This window comes from Bufo bufo, chromosome 3 (genome assembly GCF_905171765.1).
Source record: "Bufo bufo chromosome 3, aBufBuf1.1, whole genome shotgun sequence".
Taxonomy (NCBI): Eukaryota; Metazoa; Chordata; class Amphibia; order Anura; family Bufonidae; genus Bufo; species Bufo bufo.
The window spans coordinates 658,569,785-658,589,443 of record NC_053391.1 but is presented as its reverse complement, the minus strand read 5'-3'; the positions used below and the strand labels follow the sequence as shown (position 1 = coordinate 658,589,443).

Here is a 19,659-nt window from a genome sequence, read left to right as displayed (position 1 = left end):
GTTTTTGACCGGTAATTGTTTTTGTGCTGTATGAATTGTGAGAATTTTCATCCAGATCTACATAAGTGATAATAGGAAGATTTGTTTCTATATTTTGTAATATTGCTTTGAAAAGAGTACCTACTTGGATACGTTTTCTATTCTTCAGATGCAGACATTTGATCGATGTGATATTGTTAGACTTCAAGAAGGACATTTCATACATAAAACACCTGTGTGAACAAGAGGAAAAATACAATAAAATCCTCGTTTTTTTTTTCTATAGGTTCTAACCCCTCACAGCATTGTCTGTTCTGCTTTTCTTCACATCTTAGAAGTATCTTAATTCATTTTCTTATCAACACATAATAGCCTCGGTGCTCCATCGTATTGATAAGGATTCGTAAACCATGCTCCGCAGATTATGCAGTTTAATCTCATTACACAAGTGTTATCTTTTTACAAAATGATAACTTCAAATGACATAGATAACAGATAATGAATATGGGGCTGAGAACAACCAAGTAAATAGACTTTTCCTTCAAAACTGTGGAAATATTCCACAACGTATTGTGGAATTTTACATTGTATTTATAGTCAAATTAAAATAAATAAATAAAATCATTGACTTTTACCTGCAAAGGAAAATTGTGGTGTTTTAAAAATGAAGACCCAGGCTTGAATTCTATAGATATATATTTTTGTTTGTTTTATCTTCGAGGTTCAGCAGTCAGACATATATTGAACTACAGCTCATCTTTCAACCAGAGGAATGGCGGTCTGCATTTCCATGGTCAGTTTAGGCTACACGGTGTTCTAACCTATTGAAAGTTTATCATAAAATTGTTCTAGGTGGTACTATTCCCCATTCAGGGGGAATGTATTCTAAGAATGCCCAGTTATCGCTAAGTTATGGCAAGAGGTCATTTCATTTTTGAACACTCCATTAGATATCCCGGCTTCATCATCTCAAGCTTTGTCCCTATTCTCCTTGGGTATTAGGGCGGGTTCACCGCAACGTTATGAATTCCGTTATTGCTCTCCGTTATAACATGGTTATAACGGAAAATAACAGAATTCATGAGACGGAATTCAAAACCGAAACCTTTAGAGGCATTGCGTTTTGATCCGTCATAATAGGCAAGGAGAACTGATCCGTCTAGTTTTCGTTATCCAGGACAGAAAAGAAAGTCCTGTCGACTCTCTCAGCGTATAGTATATTATACAGTTACTATCGAAATCAATGAAACAGTAGAATCTCTTTGCACTGAGCTCTTCTAGTGATAGCCGATGGAAAATGCAGTGAATCTGCAGTAGGGAACAGGAAAAGCAGTTCAGTTCGAGCCCCTAGCTCCGGTGCTAGAACTACACGGCTCCATCAATTATACAGTGGATGGAGCTGGTTACTACAGCTCTGCTCTCACTGAAGTAAATGGGAGCAGCACCGCAGTTACAAGCTCCATCCACTGCATAATGGACGAAGCTGAGCAGTTCTGGCCAGGGCCATATTTACAACAAGGCACCTGATGGCATGTGCCTAGGGTGTCAAGAAGGAGTGGGGTGCACTTCACAGAGAAAACAAAGGATTTATGATTATTCTTTTACCGTACTACATTGCTGCCTTTCTTTATTGTAGCTACAAGTCAGGAGATTTAACCCTCACACTGCTTACGTACAGATAATATAACTATGATCTCTTCAGGAAGGCAATGTAAGGGTTAAATCTCCGGAATTGATGCTGCAAGTAGCAAAAAAGTAAGTGATAAGGAGACATCAGAGCAATCACACAAGGAGAAAAGTGAACCAATTATATGACCAATATGTACATTGCCAATTAGCAGGTAGGATTACTCTTCCTGTCACCTTTCCATAATCCTCACACTGACACCAAAGCAGTAAAGATCCTCAGTGTCAAAACAAACAAGAAAAAGTCACAGAGTGAAGGTGGCCATACACCTAGCAAGAGTTAGGGCTCATTCAGACAAGTAATGTCAATCTTATTTAAGCTCCGGCTTGTTTACATGGACACATTTTTATATGGATCGCTCACAGATCAAGTCCGCGTCTTGTCTGTTTCTCTTGCAGACCCACTCACATGAGTAAATGAATCTTAAGGGAAAATCAGAGATGAATGGTTCACGCTATGATTTTTATCATGCACCATCCATGGATGAAGGTGCCTCCAGACTTGTGCATTAGAGTTATATTTTACTGACACCTGTGTAAGGGTATATTTAGATGAGATGATGCTCAAAATTGCATTAAAAAAAATAAAAACATTTAAAACCGCACTTAGTTTTACCGGATTTGCTGCGGTTTTTGTGATGTGGTTATTTGCCATGCATTTTTTTCCAGGTTAAAAATTTAACATAAATGTATTTCACATGTATAAACTGCATGGCCAATAACTACCTCACAAAACCATAGCAATCAAGGTAAAACCAAGTGTGTTTTCAACCGCAGGTCCTGTATACCGTCAAGTCAATAGCCAGCTGTAGCCGATCTAATAGGGGGCGTGAACACTAAACGTGCCTAGGGCAGCATAACCTCCCAATGCAGCCCTGATTCTGTGAATGGCGGGGGAAGGGGGGGGGCAGATCCCTGCCGATTAGAGTGGACAACCACTTTAAGGCTTCAGATCAGTAAAAAATCATGAATTTTAGAACAGTCCATCCTTGCATATTACCGTACATAAATAATCACTAATAATTTCTTTGGTGCATTTACTATCTGTAATAATACGTCCTGATTTATTTACAGATCTTGGGAATTTCAGCGGCCGTGTAAGAAGTGCCGTCTCTGTAAGGGAAGGACAAGGAGTGGTCCTTATGTGTTCTCCCCCGCATCACTCGCCAGGTAATATGCATGCCATAGCACTTTATTATTTGTTTTATGATCATTGTAATTTCGCCAAATCTAGAAGGTCAATTTAAATGCCATTCCTATATTTTCAAAGCTTTTAGCTGCTTTCCTTGTGCGGAAGCTCTGAAATAACCCGGGTATAGCTCAATTAGTTAACTATATTTAACTATAGCTCTGTGGTAGAGTTATTTTCTAGAACATTCTGCATATAAGGGTAACATCAAGAAAAATTCAGTTGCTCATAGATACCAAGCTTTCTCATCACCTTAAAGGGGCTCGGGATCGGTACATTTGCATAAAATCTCTGCCCATGGCTTAAAGGGATTATGTCACCAGACTTGACCGTATTAAGCTAGCTGACATTAGAGATGTGCTAATGTCAGCTGAACCTAATTAGCCTATTCACACTTTTATCTATGCCCCCGTTACGCCAGAAATCAAACTTTTACAATATGCTAATTAGCCTCTAGGAGCGGGGGGGGGGGGGGGGGGGGGGTGTTGTTCCTGCTCCTAGAGGCTCCGTTCTCCCACCTTTGTCGCCTCCCTCCAAGTCCTGATTGACAGGGCCAGGCAGCGCTCGCATCTGTCTGCCAGCCCTGTGCTCTGGTGAAATTTCACGCCGTTCAGGCACGGTGAGGAAGCTGGCAGAAGACTGCGAGCGTCTTTCCCTCACCGCGCCCGCGCCGAATGCTGAACGGCGTGAGATTTCACCAGAGCACAGGGCTGGCAGACAGATTGCCTGGCCCTGTCAATCAGGACTTGGAGGGAGGCGGGAGAACGGAGCCTCTAGGAACAGGAACAACGCCCCCCTTCCTGCTCCTTGAGGTTAATTAGCATATTATAAAAGGTAGATTTCTGGTGTGAAAGGGCATAGATAAAAGTAGGAATAGGCTAGTTAGGTTTAGCTGACATTAGCTCATCGCTAATGTCAGCTAGCTTAATAGGGTTAAATCTGGTGACAGAAACCCTTTAAATATTGATGACCTATCTTTACGAAAGTTCATCAATATCAGATTGTGGGGTTAGCCTTGCAGATCAGCTATGTGCAGGGGCTGTACCACTCAGCCTCCTCATTGTATACCAATAATGGTGTTGTGGGTGCTGTACATTGTATAGCGGCTGTGCTGGGTATTGCAGCTCAATCCTGTTAACTTGAATGGGACTGAGCTGTATAAAGGCCATGTGAACACTAGATTTCATGTCAAGCCCAAAGAAGAGGCCATAGCAAAAATATTCGATATGTGAAAACCCAACATTCCTGATCATTCGTTTCGCCCAACATCTGTCATCTGGGGAGAGATGGAACATCTTCATATAAATTAGTTGTTTGGCCGGTCAAGCAAAAAACAACGGGTTCAGCCAACATTCATCTAATATGTATGGCCACCTGAACATACAGTACAGTATCCGTATGTCTTAATAGGTCTGATACATAAAGTTTATCTAAAGCAGACATCCCTTTTCATTTAAATGTTGGGAGGAAATGCCCATTTTCAGCACTTTACCATTATAGAAACACAATGGTGGAGATGTGTCTAGACTGGTGTTCCTATATGCCAGTCTTGATCTCCCTGCGCTGGCGTGAAATTAGCCTAATTTCAAACTCTAGTTGCCTCAAATTGTGCCAAAATTGTACCAATTTGGCCCACATTTTAGACAGATTATAGGCACGGACACATTAGGAAATCTTGGTAGCTATGTAAAAATATAAAATATGCTACTGAGTCATCTACATTTAAAAATTGAAGAATATATACTGTATCCAGGAGCTCAGACAGAACATTGTGAGCAGTAAGCTTTAAAAGAATGTGTTATCTTCATGGGAAACATTCATGATCTGATGCAAGAAATGAGATAAGAAATAAGTTACAGGAATAAAAGGAATGAACATATTATATATGAGTAAGATGGTTTTCGTGCATTGTGTATGGAGCCCACTAGGGAGTATTATGAAGGATAACTATAATTGTAATGTATCAGACTATACCTTGCTTCACAAATGCTTCTTAGAACTCTACTGTCTTCTTTACAGAATACAGTATGTGCATAAATAGATATTAAAGGGCTTGTTCTGTTTTCACAACCTACAGTGCGTTGAAAAAGTATTATTCATACCCATGGAATAAAAATATGGAAAGTGTGGTGTGCATTTGAGTCAATGCTTTGTAAGAACGCCTTTCGCTGCAATTACAGATGCAAGTCTTTTGGGGTATGTCTCTACCAGCCTTGGACATCTAGAGGCTGACATTTCTTGCCCATTCTTCTTTGCAAAATAGCTCAAGTTCAGTCAGATTTTATGGAGGGTGTTTGTAAACAGCAATTTTCAAGTCTTGCTACAGGTTTTTAATGGGATTTAGTTCTGGACTGTGACTGGGCCATTCTAACACCTGAATATGCTTTGATCGAAACCATTCCATTGTAGCTCTGGCTGTATATTTAGGGTCGTTGTTCTGCTTTAAGGTGAGCCTCCGCCCCAGTCTCAAGTCTTTTGTAGCCTCTACCAGGTTTACCTCCAGAATTGCCTTGTATTTTGCTCAATCCATCTTCTCATCAACTCTGGCCGGCTTCCCTGCCCCTGCTGTAGAAAAGCATTCCCACATGGGAAAACATATATTGCACAGTGCATTCACATCAATGGGGGTGTCTATGTAATGCAGTACAGGAAAGGTCCTCCAGAGAGACACTCTTTGTAACCCCTCTCTACTCTGCCCAGAATTGAGGATCCTCCTGGATCACTCCAGTAACTCAAAATTCCCATATATACGGTATATGACAATGGGCTTTCTAAACTGGACAAACCCTTTAAAGGGACACTATTCTCAGAAAAAAAAACATAAATAAAGTGTTTATTCCATAGTGCACACATAGCTATGTCTTCATAGGAGAGGTGAGAGGGGCTTAACCAGCCACATTGGAATGCTAACAGATCAATCTGCTTTTATTGCTATAGAAGTTCCTGCCCTTGGTCCCCGCAGCCACTTTCTCTCCCTCTCCCCTGAAATATATAATCTGCCTCCCTGCCTTGTTCATTCCACTCCAGCCAATTTCATTTCCCTCCATTACTCATTGAGACAGAGATCAGCAGTGCAAAGAAGTGCTGAAGGACCTGAAAGGACCTGAGTGATGTCACAATGTGAGCAGAGCTCCAGTGCTTTGTGTGTGTGTATGTGAGGGTTAGTGTTTCCCTCTATTCATTTCTATATACTGGGAATCGTTGTTCTTTTGTTATTCTCACTCCCTGTAATGTCCTTTCATAGCTCACAATAACAGTAGAAATACTGAGATTTGTATTTCTCTCCTCTTATATCCCTCTTCAAGTAATGGCCATTGATGCCCCATAATAACAGTTTGAGCATGCTGGGAGTTGTAATTCTCTCCTCTTATACCCTCTTTATGTAATGTCCACTGATGCTCCATACTAACAGTCTGAACATGCTTGGAGTTGTAGTTCTTTCCTTTTATACTCATCACCCTGTTATGTCCACAGATGCCCCATAATAACAGACTTACATGTTTGAATAATAATAACTATCAGTAGAGAGGAAGCTCTAATAGGTTTCTGACAGACGGAGAAGGTTTCCGTCAGAACAGGTCAACGGGGACCCAAATTTCGCTTTCTTATTTTCCGTTATAACATGAGTATATCTAAAAATAATGGCATTCTTAAGACAGAAAGCGAAAGGGAAACCTTTAGGCCCTCCGTTTTGCATTCCGTCATAGTGGAAGTCTATGGGCACGCATAACGGATCCGTCTGGTTTCCTTTATGCAGGATGGAAAAGAAAGTCCTGTCTTGCATAACGGAAATCGGACGGATACGTTATGCTGCCCATAGACTCCTATTATGACGGAATACAAAACAGAATGCCTCTAAAGGTTTTCCCTTTGCATTCCGTCTTAAGAATGCCATTATTTTACGCTATAATCATGTTATAACGGAAAATAATAAATAAATTCAAAAACACCTGAACACCGAACCCGGACTTGAGTAAAAAAGTTCGGGTTCGGATCCTGGTACCCGAACTTGCAACGTTCGGTACGAACCCAAATTTGCAGTTCGGGTTTGCTTATCCCTACTTAAGATAGGTCTGACTTGCAGGAACACAGAGTCCACAATTCTGTTGTATCATTCGTCCTCACTCATTCACATGTCACTTGCTTGCTTTCAAAACACCTCCAGCCGCCAAGGTCAAACTGTTCCCCCTAGATAAGGAAAAACAGGACCATGGCCCATATGGTGAAATAATGCAACAATAGATTAAAGGGGTTATCCCATCTTAGACAATGGGGGCATATCGCTAGGATATGCCCCCATTGTCTGATAGGTGCGGGTCCCACCTCTGGGACCCGCACCTACAAGGAGAACTGAGCCGGGGAGAGTTGTGGCTGGAGGACCCCGGGTTTCCCGGGGTCCGTCCACCACCAGGTGCAGCTCCCCGCTACTCTCAAGTAAATGGGAGCGCACCGCGCATGTGCGGCCACTGCTCCCATTCATTTCTACGGGGCCGACGGAAATAGCCGAGCCAGCGCTCGGCTATTTTCGGCGGCTCCATAGAAATGAATGGAGGGCGGCTGCGCATGCGCAGTGCGCCCTCCTCAAGTTTCTCCGCTCCGTTCTCCTTGTAGGTGCGGGTCCCAGTGGTGTGACACGCACCTATCAGACAATGGGGACATATCCTAGCGATATGCCCCCATTGTCTAAGATGGGATAACCCCTTTAAATGCAACATGCTTTATTATACCCATACAAGAGACTGATAAAATTGCATATAAAATATCAAGAGACAGCCAATTCGAGTTTCATAAGTTTCTTATTCCAGGACTAGAATCAACCCTATAAGCCGCAGTAGAAGGAACATGTGAAACTCGAGTTGGGCATCTCTTGATATTTTCTTAGCGATTTTAGCAGTCTTCTCTGTGAGCACAATAAAGCATGTTGCATTTCATCTAGTGGGGGGGGGGGGGGGGTTATCTTGATAGATTTAGTATTCTTCTTTGTATTCCAGTTCCACATTGTGCTATGCCAGCTTTGCCAGGAACCTTAAGGAAAAATTGACCTAGTCATGGTGTTATTTAGGAGTGGGGAGTAGTAGTCTATTACTGTTCCGCATGATTGTAACCAAATCTATTTTGTACTATTACTAACTAGGAGATTCCTTCCAACAAATTAGACACTATTGCTGTAAAGGCAAAAGTAATCCACACTAAACCCAGCCCTGCTCTATACTTTCTGACTCATATGCACTAATATAGGAGAGGGGAGAAGGAGGGGGAGAATACATGGCTGCAGCCTGAGAGAACAATGCACTGCTTTTCTATTGTATTTTTCATGGTCTGCAATTGTGATATCTGATGAAACAAGAGCAAATTCAGACATAAGAATATTATGTTACATTTTTTTAGTTATTGTTTTTTGTGCTTTGATTCTGGTTTTAATTCCCCTTTGAAGAGGTTTTGTGGTAATAATGATTTTTTAGCAAGTGCTCAAAGAAATGAATTTTGAAATACCATTTCTGACTTGTCTTGTGTTGTCTGTCTATGATTGCAAGGACTTGGCTTATGGCTTTACAATTGTATTTGTACTTGCTATACCAGAAAATGGTACAATGGCAAAAGGGTTTTGAATGGGTTTTCCAGTTTTAAAACCTATTTTCATATAACCTATGAAAGGAACACTTCCATCAGAAACTCAATATAAACAGAAAGCAGAATTTATGAGAATTTTTGGCAGTTTTTCTTTTTCATTTTAGCAGTGCTATGCCATTGAAAACGAAATACAAATGGTTGTCCTTCTGTAGCAGTCAATACAAATAAAATAAAAAACTTCTATATAGATAGGTAATCCTATGTCACTTTACTACTGCGGTGAGGGGAAATGCTGTCATAGCATTTGGTTAACAGTAGGACAGCTCTATTCTCTTTAAACTTTTCTATTCTTCTCTTTAAACTGTAAAGGCTGTATTACACTGGCCGATATTTCAGCCGATAATCTCTAATGAGCGTTTGCATGAACGCTCGTTAGTGTTCATATTGCAGTTTAAATTCTGCCGCCGATTGCCCGACGAAAAAGCAAATGTTTGTTCATTAGGCAATTCAGATTTTTAAGCATGAAAAATCAGCGCTTGCATGATGGCAGATCGTGCTGTCTAAAAGCAATCTGCCGCCAGCAAACCACTCAACATTATGGAGAAAATCGCTGCATGTAATAGCAGTGGTCTCCTCTGCTAGCTGGCAAGAGTTTGCCAGAAAGGAATGCTTCCCTCCCAAAAATCGCTTGCCAAACCCGCCTGTCTAATATAGGCTTAAGTGTAGATAAAGATTCCCACTGAAGATCATTGCATTGATTGGTGTAATTAGTGATGAGCGAAGTTCTGAAAAATTTGATTTGGCAGCTTCGCCAAACTTCGTCAAGAAATTTGATTTGTTACAAATTACTTTGTCATGAATCGCTTTTAATTATATGGAATGGGTGCAATGATGGGAAAGGGCGATCGCACCATCCCTCGTCATTTAACCCCTCAGAACGCTGATTGTGGCATTTGAAACTCACAATCAGGTGCTCAGGGGGTTAATCCGGGGTAAAAAAAAATGTATATGCACCTCATCTGTATATCCACTCACATCTTGATTGAAGAAAACTGATGACGTCTTTGATCAGGTGGATTAGGTGAGTATAATTTTATAATTTTCAGCCACCATTTTAGGAAAAATTGATTTGTTACCATGAAGCGCAAGTAAATTCGGCTTTGCGACGAATCTAATTTTTCCTAAACTTTTGGATCAAATTTAGCTTCGGATGCTTCGAATTACTGAACACTAAGTGTATTGTGTGATGTTCTATTCCTCGCCCCTTACTGGACACTGTAAGGGACTGAATGAGAGAGTTGAGTGAGACTGTTTGCTGTGCAAAAAGTACAAACAAAGAGGAAGTTAAAGGGGTTGTCCAGTTTTCTCATATTCATACTGTAGGAAGGCGCAAGGGGCCGTCATTGATGGAAGGTATGTATCACTGAGATTCCTGGCCTCGGTGTGGTAAGAGCTGGTAGTTTTAAGTGTCAGCGGCAGCTAGTGCTGACTGACACTATTTGTTGTTAGTATGGCTGTAAAGCCGATCCGGGCCGGTTCTTACTGGGAGTAGCCAAAGTGCTGGGTGGGTGGCTGCTCCCCACGCTCCAGGCCGGGTCTTTTTTGGCCTATATAAAACCCAGCCAGCAGTCTCAGCTGGGTGTGGTTTTTCCTTCATCTGACAGAGAAGCTATGGAGTCTCTGTGTTTTGGGATCTGTGAATTTGTGCCGTGCTAAAGGGCTGAGAGCCGCATGCCGGGAAACAGGCCCCTAAAGCCTGCTGTGGACTGCGGATGGAAAACTGCTAACCAGGTGAAGATTTTGTTATATGAACATTGCATGGTGTGAACAAACACCAAGACTGAACGGTCATTTTGTTTTTCCTTATGTGTAAATAAACACCGAACTGTTTAAGTTAAAGACGTTGCCTCTGTACTGCGTCTGCCAGCCTGTCTACCAGAGCAAAACCCCACAATACCTTTACATTTTATTTTATTTTATTATATGTATTTCTTATATGATAGAAAAAAGTGTGTACATTTGTATATAAGGGAAAAAAGTGACAGTTAAGGCAGGAAGGAGTTAATTCACAGACAGCAGGATCACAATAAACTTTACAGCGAGCAAGGGTTGCACTCACATCATAGATCTTAGCTGAGGACACACCTGCAGGCTTTTCTTCGCATGTCACTGTGATCTCATGCCTGGAGACCACTTTGGCTGGTTTCCGGGATCTTCACTTGTTACCGCAGCTGTCTAATGACAGTGCTGTCACAGCGATCTGCAGCTGCATATGGTGCAGGCAGTTCATAATAATGCAATCCGCCGCTTTTATATGGCAGCTTACAGTTAACATTACACCACCCTATGACTTTATAAGTGTTCAAAAAGTTCTGTAAAGCTGGTCATACATATTAGATAGGAGTTGGCTGAAGGATGAACATCAGTTGAACAAACAATCATTTGAACAATTTAGAACAATCATTTTGCAAATAGAACCGAACAAATTTTAGTACATATTGGCCATTAGCAGTTACTCAAAATGGCCATACATGTTCAATCCTTCTGGAACCATTCTTTCAATGAGAAATCTTTCATCGGACATTTTGAAGACCAAAAAAAATACCCATATGCTCAAATTAAAATCCATGTTAATTTCTAAAGGACAAACGGTCCCTAAGTACAATAGAAGTTAAAATCTGGCTTCACAACTATCCCAAATTATATGTAATACAGTTGCAGTCTTATCTTGCTACTCTCAGCATTCCAGTTCTACAGACTGTGGTGCTGGACTGGTCCGGACTCTTCAGCATTCAAACACAGGTTTGGCCTGTAGGTCTCCTCTTACTCCATGTGTGTTCCCAGATAGCACTTACCTGAACTGGTCAATGGGCAGTGGAGGAGCCCCAGCTGGTAGCTCAACACCTGGGTACGGTACAGGATCATGGCTGCTTTGAGTGATATCTTGGAAAGCATCTTGAGTAGAGATGAGCGGACCTTTTAAGATTAGGATTGTTTTAGGTTCTCTGAATTTTTTTAAAAAATTGGTTCGGACACAATTCTATTCTACCCATGAGAGAGAGCACATGTACTTCACATAATGAGAGCACTTGCACTACACATACTAGGCGCTCTCCATAACATTTGTTAGATATCAAACTTTTTGGGAAATTTGGGACAAATTCTGAACAAGTAGAATTGATTTGCTCATCCTTATTTTTGAGTGCAAAACTAAATACCCTCAACACAATAGTCTCCCAATAAAATTCAGTGGACTGTGTCTACTTCCTCTGCCGTTTCCTTCTTCCACCATTCTCCTCCAATTGCAGATGTCAGGGACCTCAGTTGCAATGGAACAGAGGATAAGGTTAATGCTGTCAGTTAATTCACATCATTGCCATTCCATAGAATATAATGGGAGAACCAATTTGCCGATTATTTCCATAAATTTACAAAAAGTGAATCAAGTCTCCAAGTGAAAGGCATGACATCAACACAGTCATCTCTAGTTGGTTTGCCTGTACATCCCAGGATTCATGCTGTACAAATGGCAATATATAGTGTATTGCATGAGGCTTTATGTACAGTTATATCTGTGGATAGTAAACATAAAGGGATTGTCCTCTCCTTTAAAACTGATAACCTATCTTTGAGTAAATGAGGCCTGCACTTTAATAACCAGCTCCATTCACTGCACATTGGATGGAGCCAGTGGCGTACCTACCTTATAGGCAGACCACGCAGCTGCTATGGGGCCCATGAGGAAGAGGAGCCCGCAGAGAAGAGGCCCCGCCCCCTAATTGCTGCTGTCTATATTTCTTAAAGGGGTTCTGCACTTTCATTTAACTGATGATCTATCCTCTGGATAGATCATCAGCTTCTGATCGGCGGGGGTCCGACACCCGGGACCCCCGCCGATCAGCTGTTTGAGAAGGCAGCGGCGCTCCAGCAGTGCCACGGCCTTCTCACTGTTTACTGCCGGGCCGCCGGCCCACTGACGTCACGACTAGTATCAACTAGCGTGGGCGGGGCTAAGCTCTGTTCACTTGAATGGAGCTTAGCCGCGCCCACGCTAGTTGATATTAGTTGTGACGTCAGTGGGCCGGCGGCCCGGCAGTAAACAGTGAGAAGGCCGCGGCGCTGCTGGATCGACGCTGCCTTCTCAAACAGCTGATCGGCGGGGGTCCCGGGTGTCGGACCCCCGCTGATCAGAAGCTGATGATCTATCCAGAGGATAGATCATCAGTTAAATGAAAGTGCAGAACCTCTTTAAGCTAAAGGATCTTTGTTGATGTTGTCACAGGTCCTGTAAGGGAACTGCACAGTGTAAAGTGTAGTTCCCAGGTTAGAACAGTGCATCTGCCAGGACCTGTGATGACATCTTCAACATCAAAGGTCCTGCAGGATATAGCAAAGGAACTGCACCAAAAATGGTGTAGTTCCTAGGTTTCAAAGGTACATCTGCCAGGACCTGTGATGACATCATCACAGGTCCTACAACCCCTAACAGCAGGTATTGAAGTTCACAATCAGCTCTGCATTGATCCATACAGACTGATATGAAGTGGTAAGAGGAGGTCCTCCACTTCTCGTCATTTACACCCTCCGCAGCATGCCCTGTACTTACTCATTGCTCACTCATTTATAATACTTCACACAGTTACAGTGACCACTACCTCATGTACCTCACACACAGTGACCATAATGTATAACTGACCACATATATCTGTACACACTGCATCTACAGTATTATACCTTGTATGTCTCACATAATTACACTGCTCTGTGTATATACACTCACCTAAAGAATTATTAGGAACACCTGTTCTATTTCTCATTAATGCAATTATCTAGTCAACCAATCACATGGCAGTTGCTTCAATGCATTTAGGGGGGTGGTCCTGGTCAAGACAATCTCCTGAACTCCAAACTGAATGTCAGAATGGAAAGAAAGGTGATTTAAGCAACTTTGAGCGTGGCATGGTTGTTGGTGCCAGACGGGCCGGTCTGAGTATTATACAATCTGCTCAGTTACTGGGATTTTCACGCACAACCATTTCTAGGGTTTACAAAGAATGGTGTGAAAAGGGAAAAACATCCAGTATGCGGCAGTCCTGTGGCCTTGTGGATGCTAGAGGTCAGAGGAGAATGGGCCGACTGATTCAAGCTAAGATAGATAGATAGAAGAGCAACGTTGACTGAAATAACCACTCGTTACAACCGAGGTATGCAGCAAAGCATTTGTGAAGCCACAACACGCACAACCTTGAGGCGGATGGGCTACAACAGCAGAAGACCCCACCGGGTACCACTCATCTCCACTACAAATAGGAAAAAGAGGCTACAATTTGCACGAGCTCACCAAAATTGGACTGTTGAAGACTGGAAAAATGTTGCCTGGTCTGATGAGTCTCGATTTCTGTTGAGACATTCAAATGGTAGAGTCCGAATTTGGTGTAAACAGAATGAGAACATGTATCCATCCTCTGATGGCTACTTCCAGCAGGATAATGCACAATGTCACAAAGCTCGAATCATTTCAAATTGGTTTCTTGAACATGACAATGAGTTCAATGTACTAAAATGGCCCCCACAGTCACCAGATCTCAACCCAATAGAGCATCTTTGGGATGTGGTGGAACAGGAGCTTCGTGCCCTGGATGTGCATCCCTCAAATCTCCATCAACTGCAAGATGCTATCCTATCAATATGGGCCAACATTTCTAAAGAATGCTATCAGCACCTTGTTGAATCAATGCCACGTAGAATTAAGGCAGTTCTGAAGGCAAAAGGGGGTCCAACACCGTATTAGTATGGTGTTCCTAATAATTCTTTAGGTGAGTGTATATATATATATATATATATATATATATATACACATACTGCATATATTACACAGTATTATAGATGTAATATTTACAGATATATAGTATATACAGCAGTGTACTGATATGTGAGGTATGAGGTATAATAGATTCAGTGTGTACAGATATATAGTATATACAGCAGTGTACTGATATGTGAGGTACGAGCTGTAATTTATACCTCATACTTCACGTCAATACACTGCTGTATTTACTATATACCTGTACACACTGCATCTATTATACCTCGTACCTCACATATCAGTACACTGCTGTATATACTATTTATCTGTACACACTGCATCTATTATACCTCATACCTCGCATATCAGTACACTGCTGTATATACTATATACCTGTACACACTGCATATATTATACCCTGTACCTCACATATCAGTACACTACGGTATATACTATATACCTGTACACACTGCGTCTATTATACGTATCTCACATATCAGTACAATGCTGTATATACTATATATCTGTACATGCTGCATCTATTATACCTCATACTTCACATATCAGTACACTGCTGTATGTACTATATACCTGTACACACTGTATATATTATACCCTGTATTTACAGTATTCTATGGTATATACTATATGCCTGTACACACTGCATATATTATACCTCATATCTCACAAATCAGTACACTGCTGTATATACTATATATCTGTACACACTGCATCTAGTATACCTCGTACCTCACATATCAGTACACTGCTGTACATACTATATATCTGTACACACTGCATTTATTATATATCATACCTCACATGTCAGTACACTGCTGTGTATACTATATATCTGTACACACTGCATCTATTATATCTCATACCTCACATGTCAGTACACTGCTGTATATACTATATATCTGTACACACTACATCCATTATATTTCATACCTCACATATCAGTACACTGCTGTATATACTATATATCTGTACACACTGCATATATTATACCTCATACCTCACATATCAGTACACTGCTGTATGTACTATATACCTGTACACACTGTATATATTATACCCTGTACGTCACAGTATTCTATGGTATATACTATATGCCTGTACACACTGCATATATTATACCTCATATCTCACATATCAGTACACTGCTGTATATACTATATATCTGTACACACTGCATCTAGTATACCTCGTACCTCACATATCAGTACACTGCTGTACATACTATATATCTGTACATACTGCATTTATTATATATCATACCTCACATGTCAGTACACTGCTGTATATACTATATATCTGTACACACTGCATCCATTATACCTCATACCTCACATATCAGTACACTGCTGTATATACTATATACCTGTACACACTGCATCCATTATACCTCATACCTCACATATCAGTACACTGCTGTATACACTATACATCTGTACACACTACATCCATTATACCTCTTTTGTGTGTCAGGGCTGTTTTGTAATCCCAATCCGGCCCTGATGCATAAATTATAAAACTCAGCAGCAAGCATAGTTCATGGAACAAAGGGAGAGGCCTTGGATGGGTAGTGGGAGGGGCTATAAAAGGGGAATGGGGGCCCAATTTAGATTCTTGCTATGGGGCCCAATAATTTCTATGTACGCCCCTGGATGGAGCTAAGTTTTTATGGCATCAGGGCTACTGCAGAACTAATGATCGGTGCTGGTGTGGGGAGTTGAACCCCTAGCCTATCAGATAGCAGTGGCCTATCCTAAGTGTAGAGCAATGGGCAGTCCCTTTAACTATGGCAAGTAATTTGAGCAGCTGCTATTAAAGGTCACTGTACACATTAGGCTATTGGCAGCTGAAACCAATGTTTTCAGTAGGACAGGTCAGCAATCTAAAATGTATAGAGGCCTCTCGACTCCCGAGAACGTCCTGTACTTTTGTTCTCCCTTGAGACAAGCCACCACTAGAGGTTTCATGAAGTGGCTTTCTCCTCGGATGGCAGCTATTGAATGTGTATGGGCACCTTAAAGGTGGTTTTCTGATATTTTCTAACTGATGAGTTATCCTCTGGGTATGTCATCAATATCTGATCGGAGGGGGTCCCCCCGCCAATCAGCTGTTTGAGAAGGTGTGCTTGGTAAGCTCCGGGAAGGCTGCAGTGCTGCTGTAAGCGTGGGTGCCTTCTCAAATACCTGATCAGCGGGGGTCCCGAGTGCCAGACCCTCACCAATTAGATACTGATGACCTATCTTCTGGAAAAAGTCTTGGAAAACCCTTTTAAGGGTACTTTCACACTTGCGGCAGAGAATTCCGGCAGACAGCTCCGTCGATGTCAATCTGGATGCAAACGGATGCATTTGTGTGACGGATCTGGATGAGGATCCGTCTCACAAATGCATTGCGATACCGGATCCGTCTTTCTGATTGTCATCCGGAAAAATGTATCTGGTATTTATATTTTCACAGATTTAGGGTGGGTTCACACTAGCGTTATGGAGTCCATTATGGCTTTCTATTATAACAGGGTTATAATGGAACATAACGGAATCCATAGGATCAAATGCAAAACGGAAGCCTTTAAGAGGCATTCCGTTTTGCTCCGTCCTAATAGAAGTCTAAGGCCTCTTTCACACGCGCGTAGGCCTCTTTCACACGGGCGTTGCGGGAAAATGTGCGGGTGCGTTGCGGGAACACCCGCGATTTTTCCGCGCGAGTGCAAAACATTGCAATGCGTTTTGCACGCGCGTGAGAAAAATCGCGCATGTTTGGTACCCAAACCCGTAAAATAGTATTATTTTCCCTTATAACATGGTTATAAGGGAAAATAATAGCGTTCTGAATACAGAATGCAAAGTAAAATAGCGCTGGAGGGGTTAAAAAAAAATAAAAAATGTTTAACTCACCTTAGTCCACTTGATAGCGCAGCCGGCATCTGCTTCTGTCTCCTTTCTTTAGGACCTGGGTAAAGGACCTTTGATGACGTCACTACGGTCATCACATGGTACGTCACATGATCTTTTACCATGGTGAATCACCATGGTAAAAGATCATGTGACGTACCATGTGATGACCGGAGTGACGTCATCAAAGGTCCTGTAACTGTATTTAATGCTCACCACAGGTCCTTCAACAAAGGAGACACAAGGAGATGCCGGGCTACGCGAGCAAGTGGATTAAGGTGAGTTAAATTATTTTTTATTTTTTTTAACCCCTCCAGCGCAATTTTACTTTGCATTCTGTATTCAGAATGCTATTATTTTCCCTTATAACCATGTTATAAGGGAAAATAATAATGATCGGGTCTCCATTCCAATCGTCTCCTAGCAACCGTGCGTGAAAATCGCACCGCATCCGCAGTTGCTTGCTGATGCTTGCGATTTTCACGCAACCCCATTCATTTCTGAAAAACGCAGAATATAGAGCATGCTGCGATTTTCACGCAACGCACAAGTGATGCGTGAAAATCACCGCTCGTGTGCACAGCCCCATAGAAATGAATGGGTCGTATTCAGTGCGGGTGCAATGCGTTCACCTCCCGCATCGCATCTGCGCTGAATACTCGCTCGTGTGAAAGGGGCCTTAGGGAAAACATAACGGATCTGTCTGGGTCCCGTTATGCAAGACAGAAAACAAAGTCTTGTCCAGTCTGGGCAGACTGGATGGGCCAAATGGTTCTTATCTGCCGACACATTCTATGTTTCTATGTTTCTATGTTTGTCGACAGATATTTACAAAAAGCAATGTTTTACCATGCAGCGCTGTATATCTACACATATACGAGTCTATATCAAGTTAAATAAATAAATTTGCTACTTTGTATTCAAAGCATAAGCACTGCAGACAAAAACAAAATAGTGTCTCTTTTTAAATTCAGAATGTACTGCCTAGAAGAGAATAGCCTGTTACTCAGAAAAACAGTTATAAAAAAAAAACTCTTCACAACAAAAAGCCGATGAATAATTTATGAGAATCAAGATTAAACAAATTAGGTTTGCTTAAAATTAGACTCAATTTGGGTAAAACAGCATACAGCATTTGTTCTTTTATCGCTTCTGAATTGGAATTTGCGGATTTAGGAGAAAGTAGCAGATGCTTTGATAGTTTAAGCAATTGTGAGCTCATATATAGTGACAGAGGTAGTAATGTTGTGTTACAACTCTGTCTCCTGAATCTGAGATGTGAAAACTGACATAAAGAAATCTTGTAAATATGTACTCTATTTCAGTCATTAACCCTCTGCTGTGACATTACCTTTGCATCAATGTATTTAATTATCCATAAACTGTTAGATCACTATGTTTGATATCTCTATGACATTACTATGTTTTATATGTACTGTGACATCACTGTGTTTATTATCTCTGTACGTGACATCACTGTGTTTATTATCCCCGTACTGTGACATCACTGTGTTTATTATAACTGTACTGTGACATCACTGTGTTTATTATCCCTGTACTGTGACATCACTGTGTTTATTATAACTGTACTGTGACATCACTGTGTATATTATCTCTGTACTGTGACATCACTGTGTTTATTATCCCCGTACTGTGACATCACTGTGTTTATTATCCCCGTACTGTGACATCACTGTGTTTATTATCCCCGTACTGTGACATCACTGTGTTTATTATCTCTGTACTGTGACATCACTGTGTATATTATCTCTGTACTGTGACATCACTGTGTTTATTATCCCCGTACTGTGACATCACTGTGTTTATTATCTCTGTACTGTGACATCACTGTGTTTATTATAACTGTACTGTGACATCACTGTGTTTATTATCCCCGTACTGTGACATCACTGTGTTTATTATCCCCGTACTGTGACATCACTGTGTTTATTATCCCCGTACTGTGACATCACTGTGTTTATTATCCCTGTACGTGACATCACTGTGTTTATTATCCCTGTACTGTGACATCACTGTGTTTATTATCCCCGTACTGTGACATCACTGTGTTTATTATCCCTGTACTGTGACATCACTGTGTTTATTATCCCTGTACGTGACATCACTGTGTTTATTATCCCTGTACTGTGACATCACTGTGTTTATTATCCCCGTACTGTGACATCACTGTCTTTATATCTCTGTACTGTGACATCAATGTGTTTATTATCTCTGTACTGTGACATCACTGTGTTTATTATCCTGTACTGTGACATCACTGTGTTTATTATCCCCGTACTGTGACATCACTGTGTTTATTATCTCTGTACTGTGACATCAATGTGTTTATTATCTCTGTACTGTGACATCACTGTGTTTATTATCTCTGTACGTGACATCACTGTGTTTATTATCTCTGTACTGTGACATCACTGTGTTTATTATCCCTGTACTGTGACATCACTGTGTTTATTTTCCCTGTACTGTGACACTGTGTTTATTATCCCTGTACTGTGACA

General features: G+C 41.3%; 1 protein-coding gene across 1 annotated transcript in view; it reads left to right on the top strand.

Moving 5' to 3' along the window:
- CNTN5 (contactin 5) overlaps positions 1-19,659 on the top strand; it is a 626,057-nt gene that overhangs the window by 113,286 nt on the left and 493,112 nt on the right. Inside the window, exon 6 of the mRNA XM_040422478.1 lies at positions 2,740-2,835. Within this exon, the coding sequence (XP_040278412.1) occupies positions 2,740-2,835 (96 nt within the window). The remainder of the gene's footprint in view (positions 1-2,739; positions 2,836-19,659) is intronic.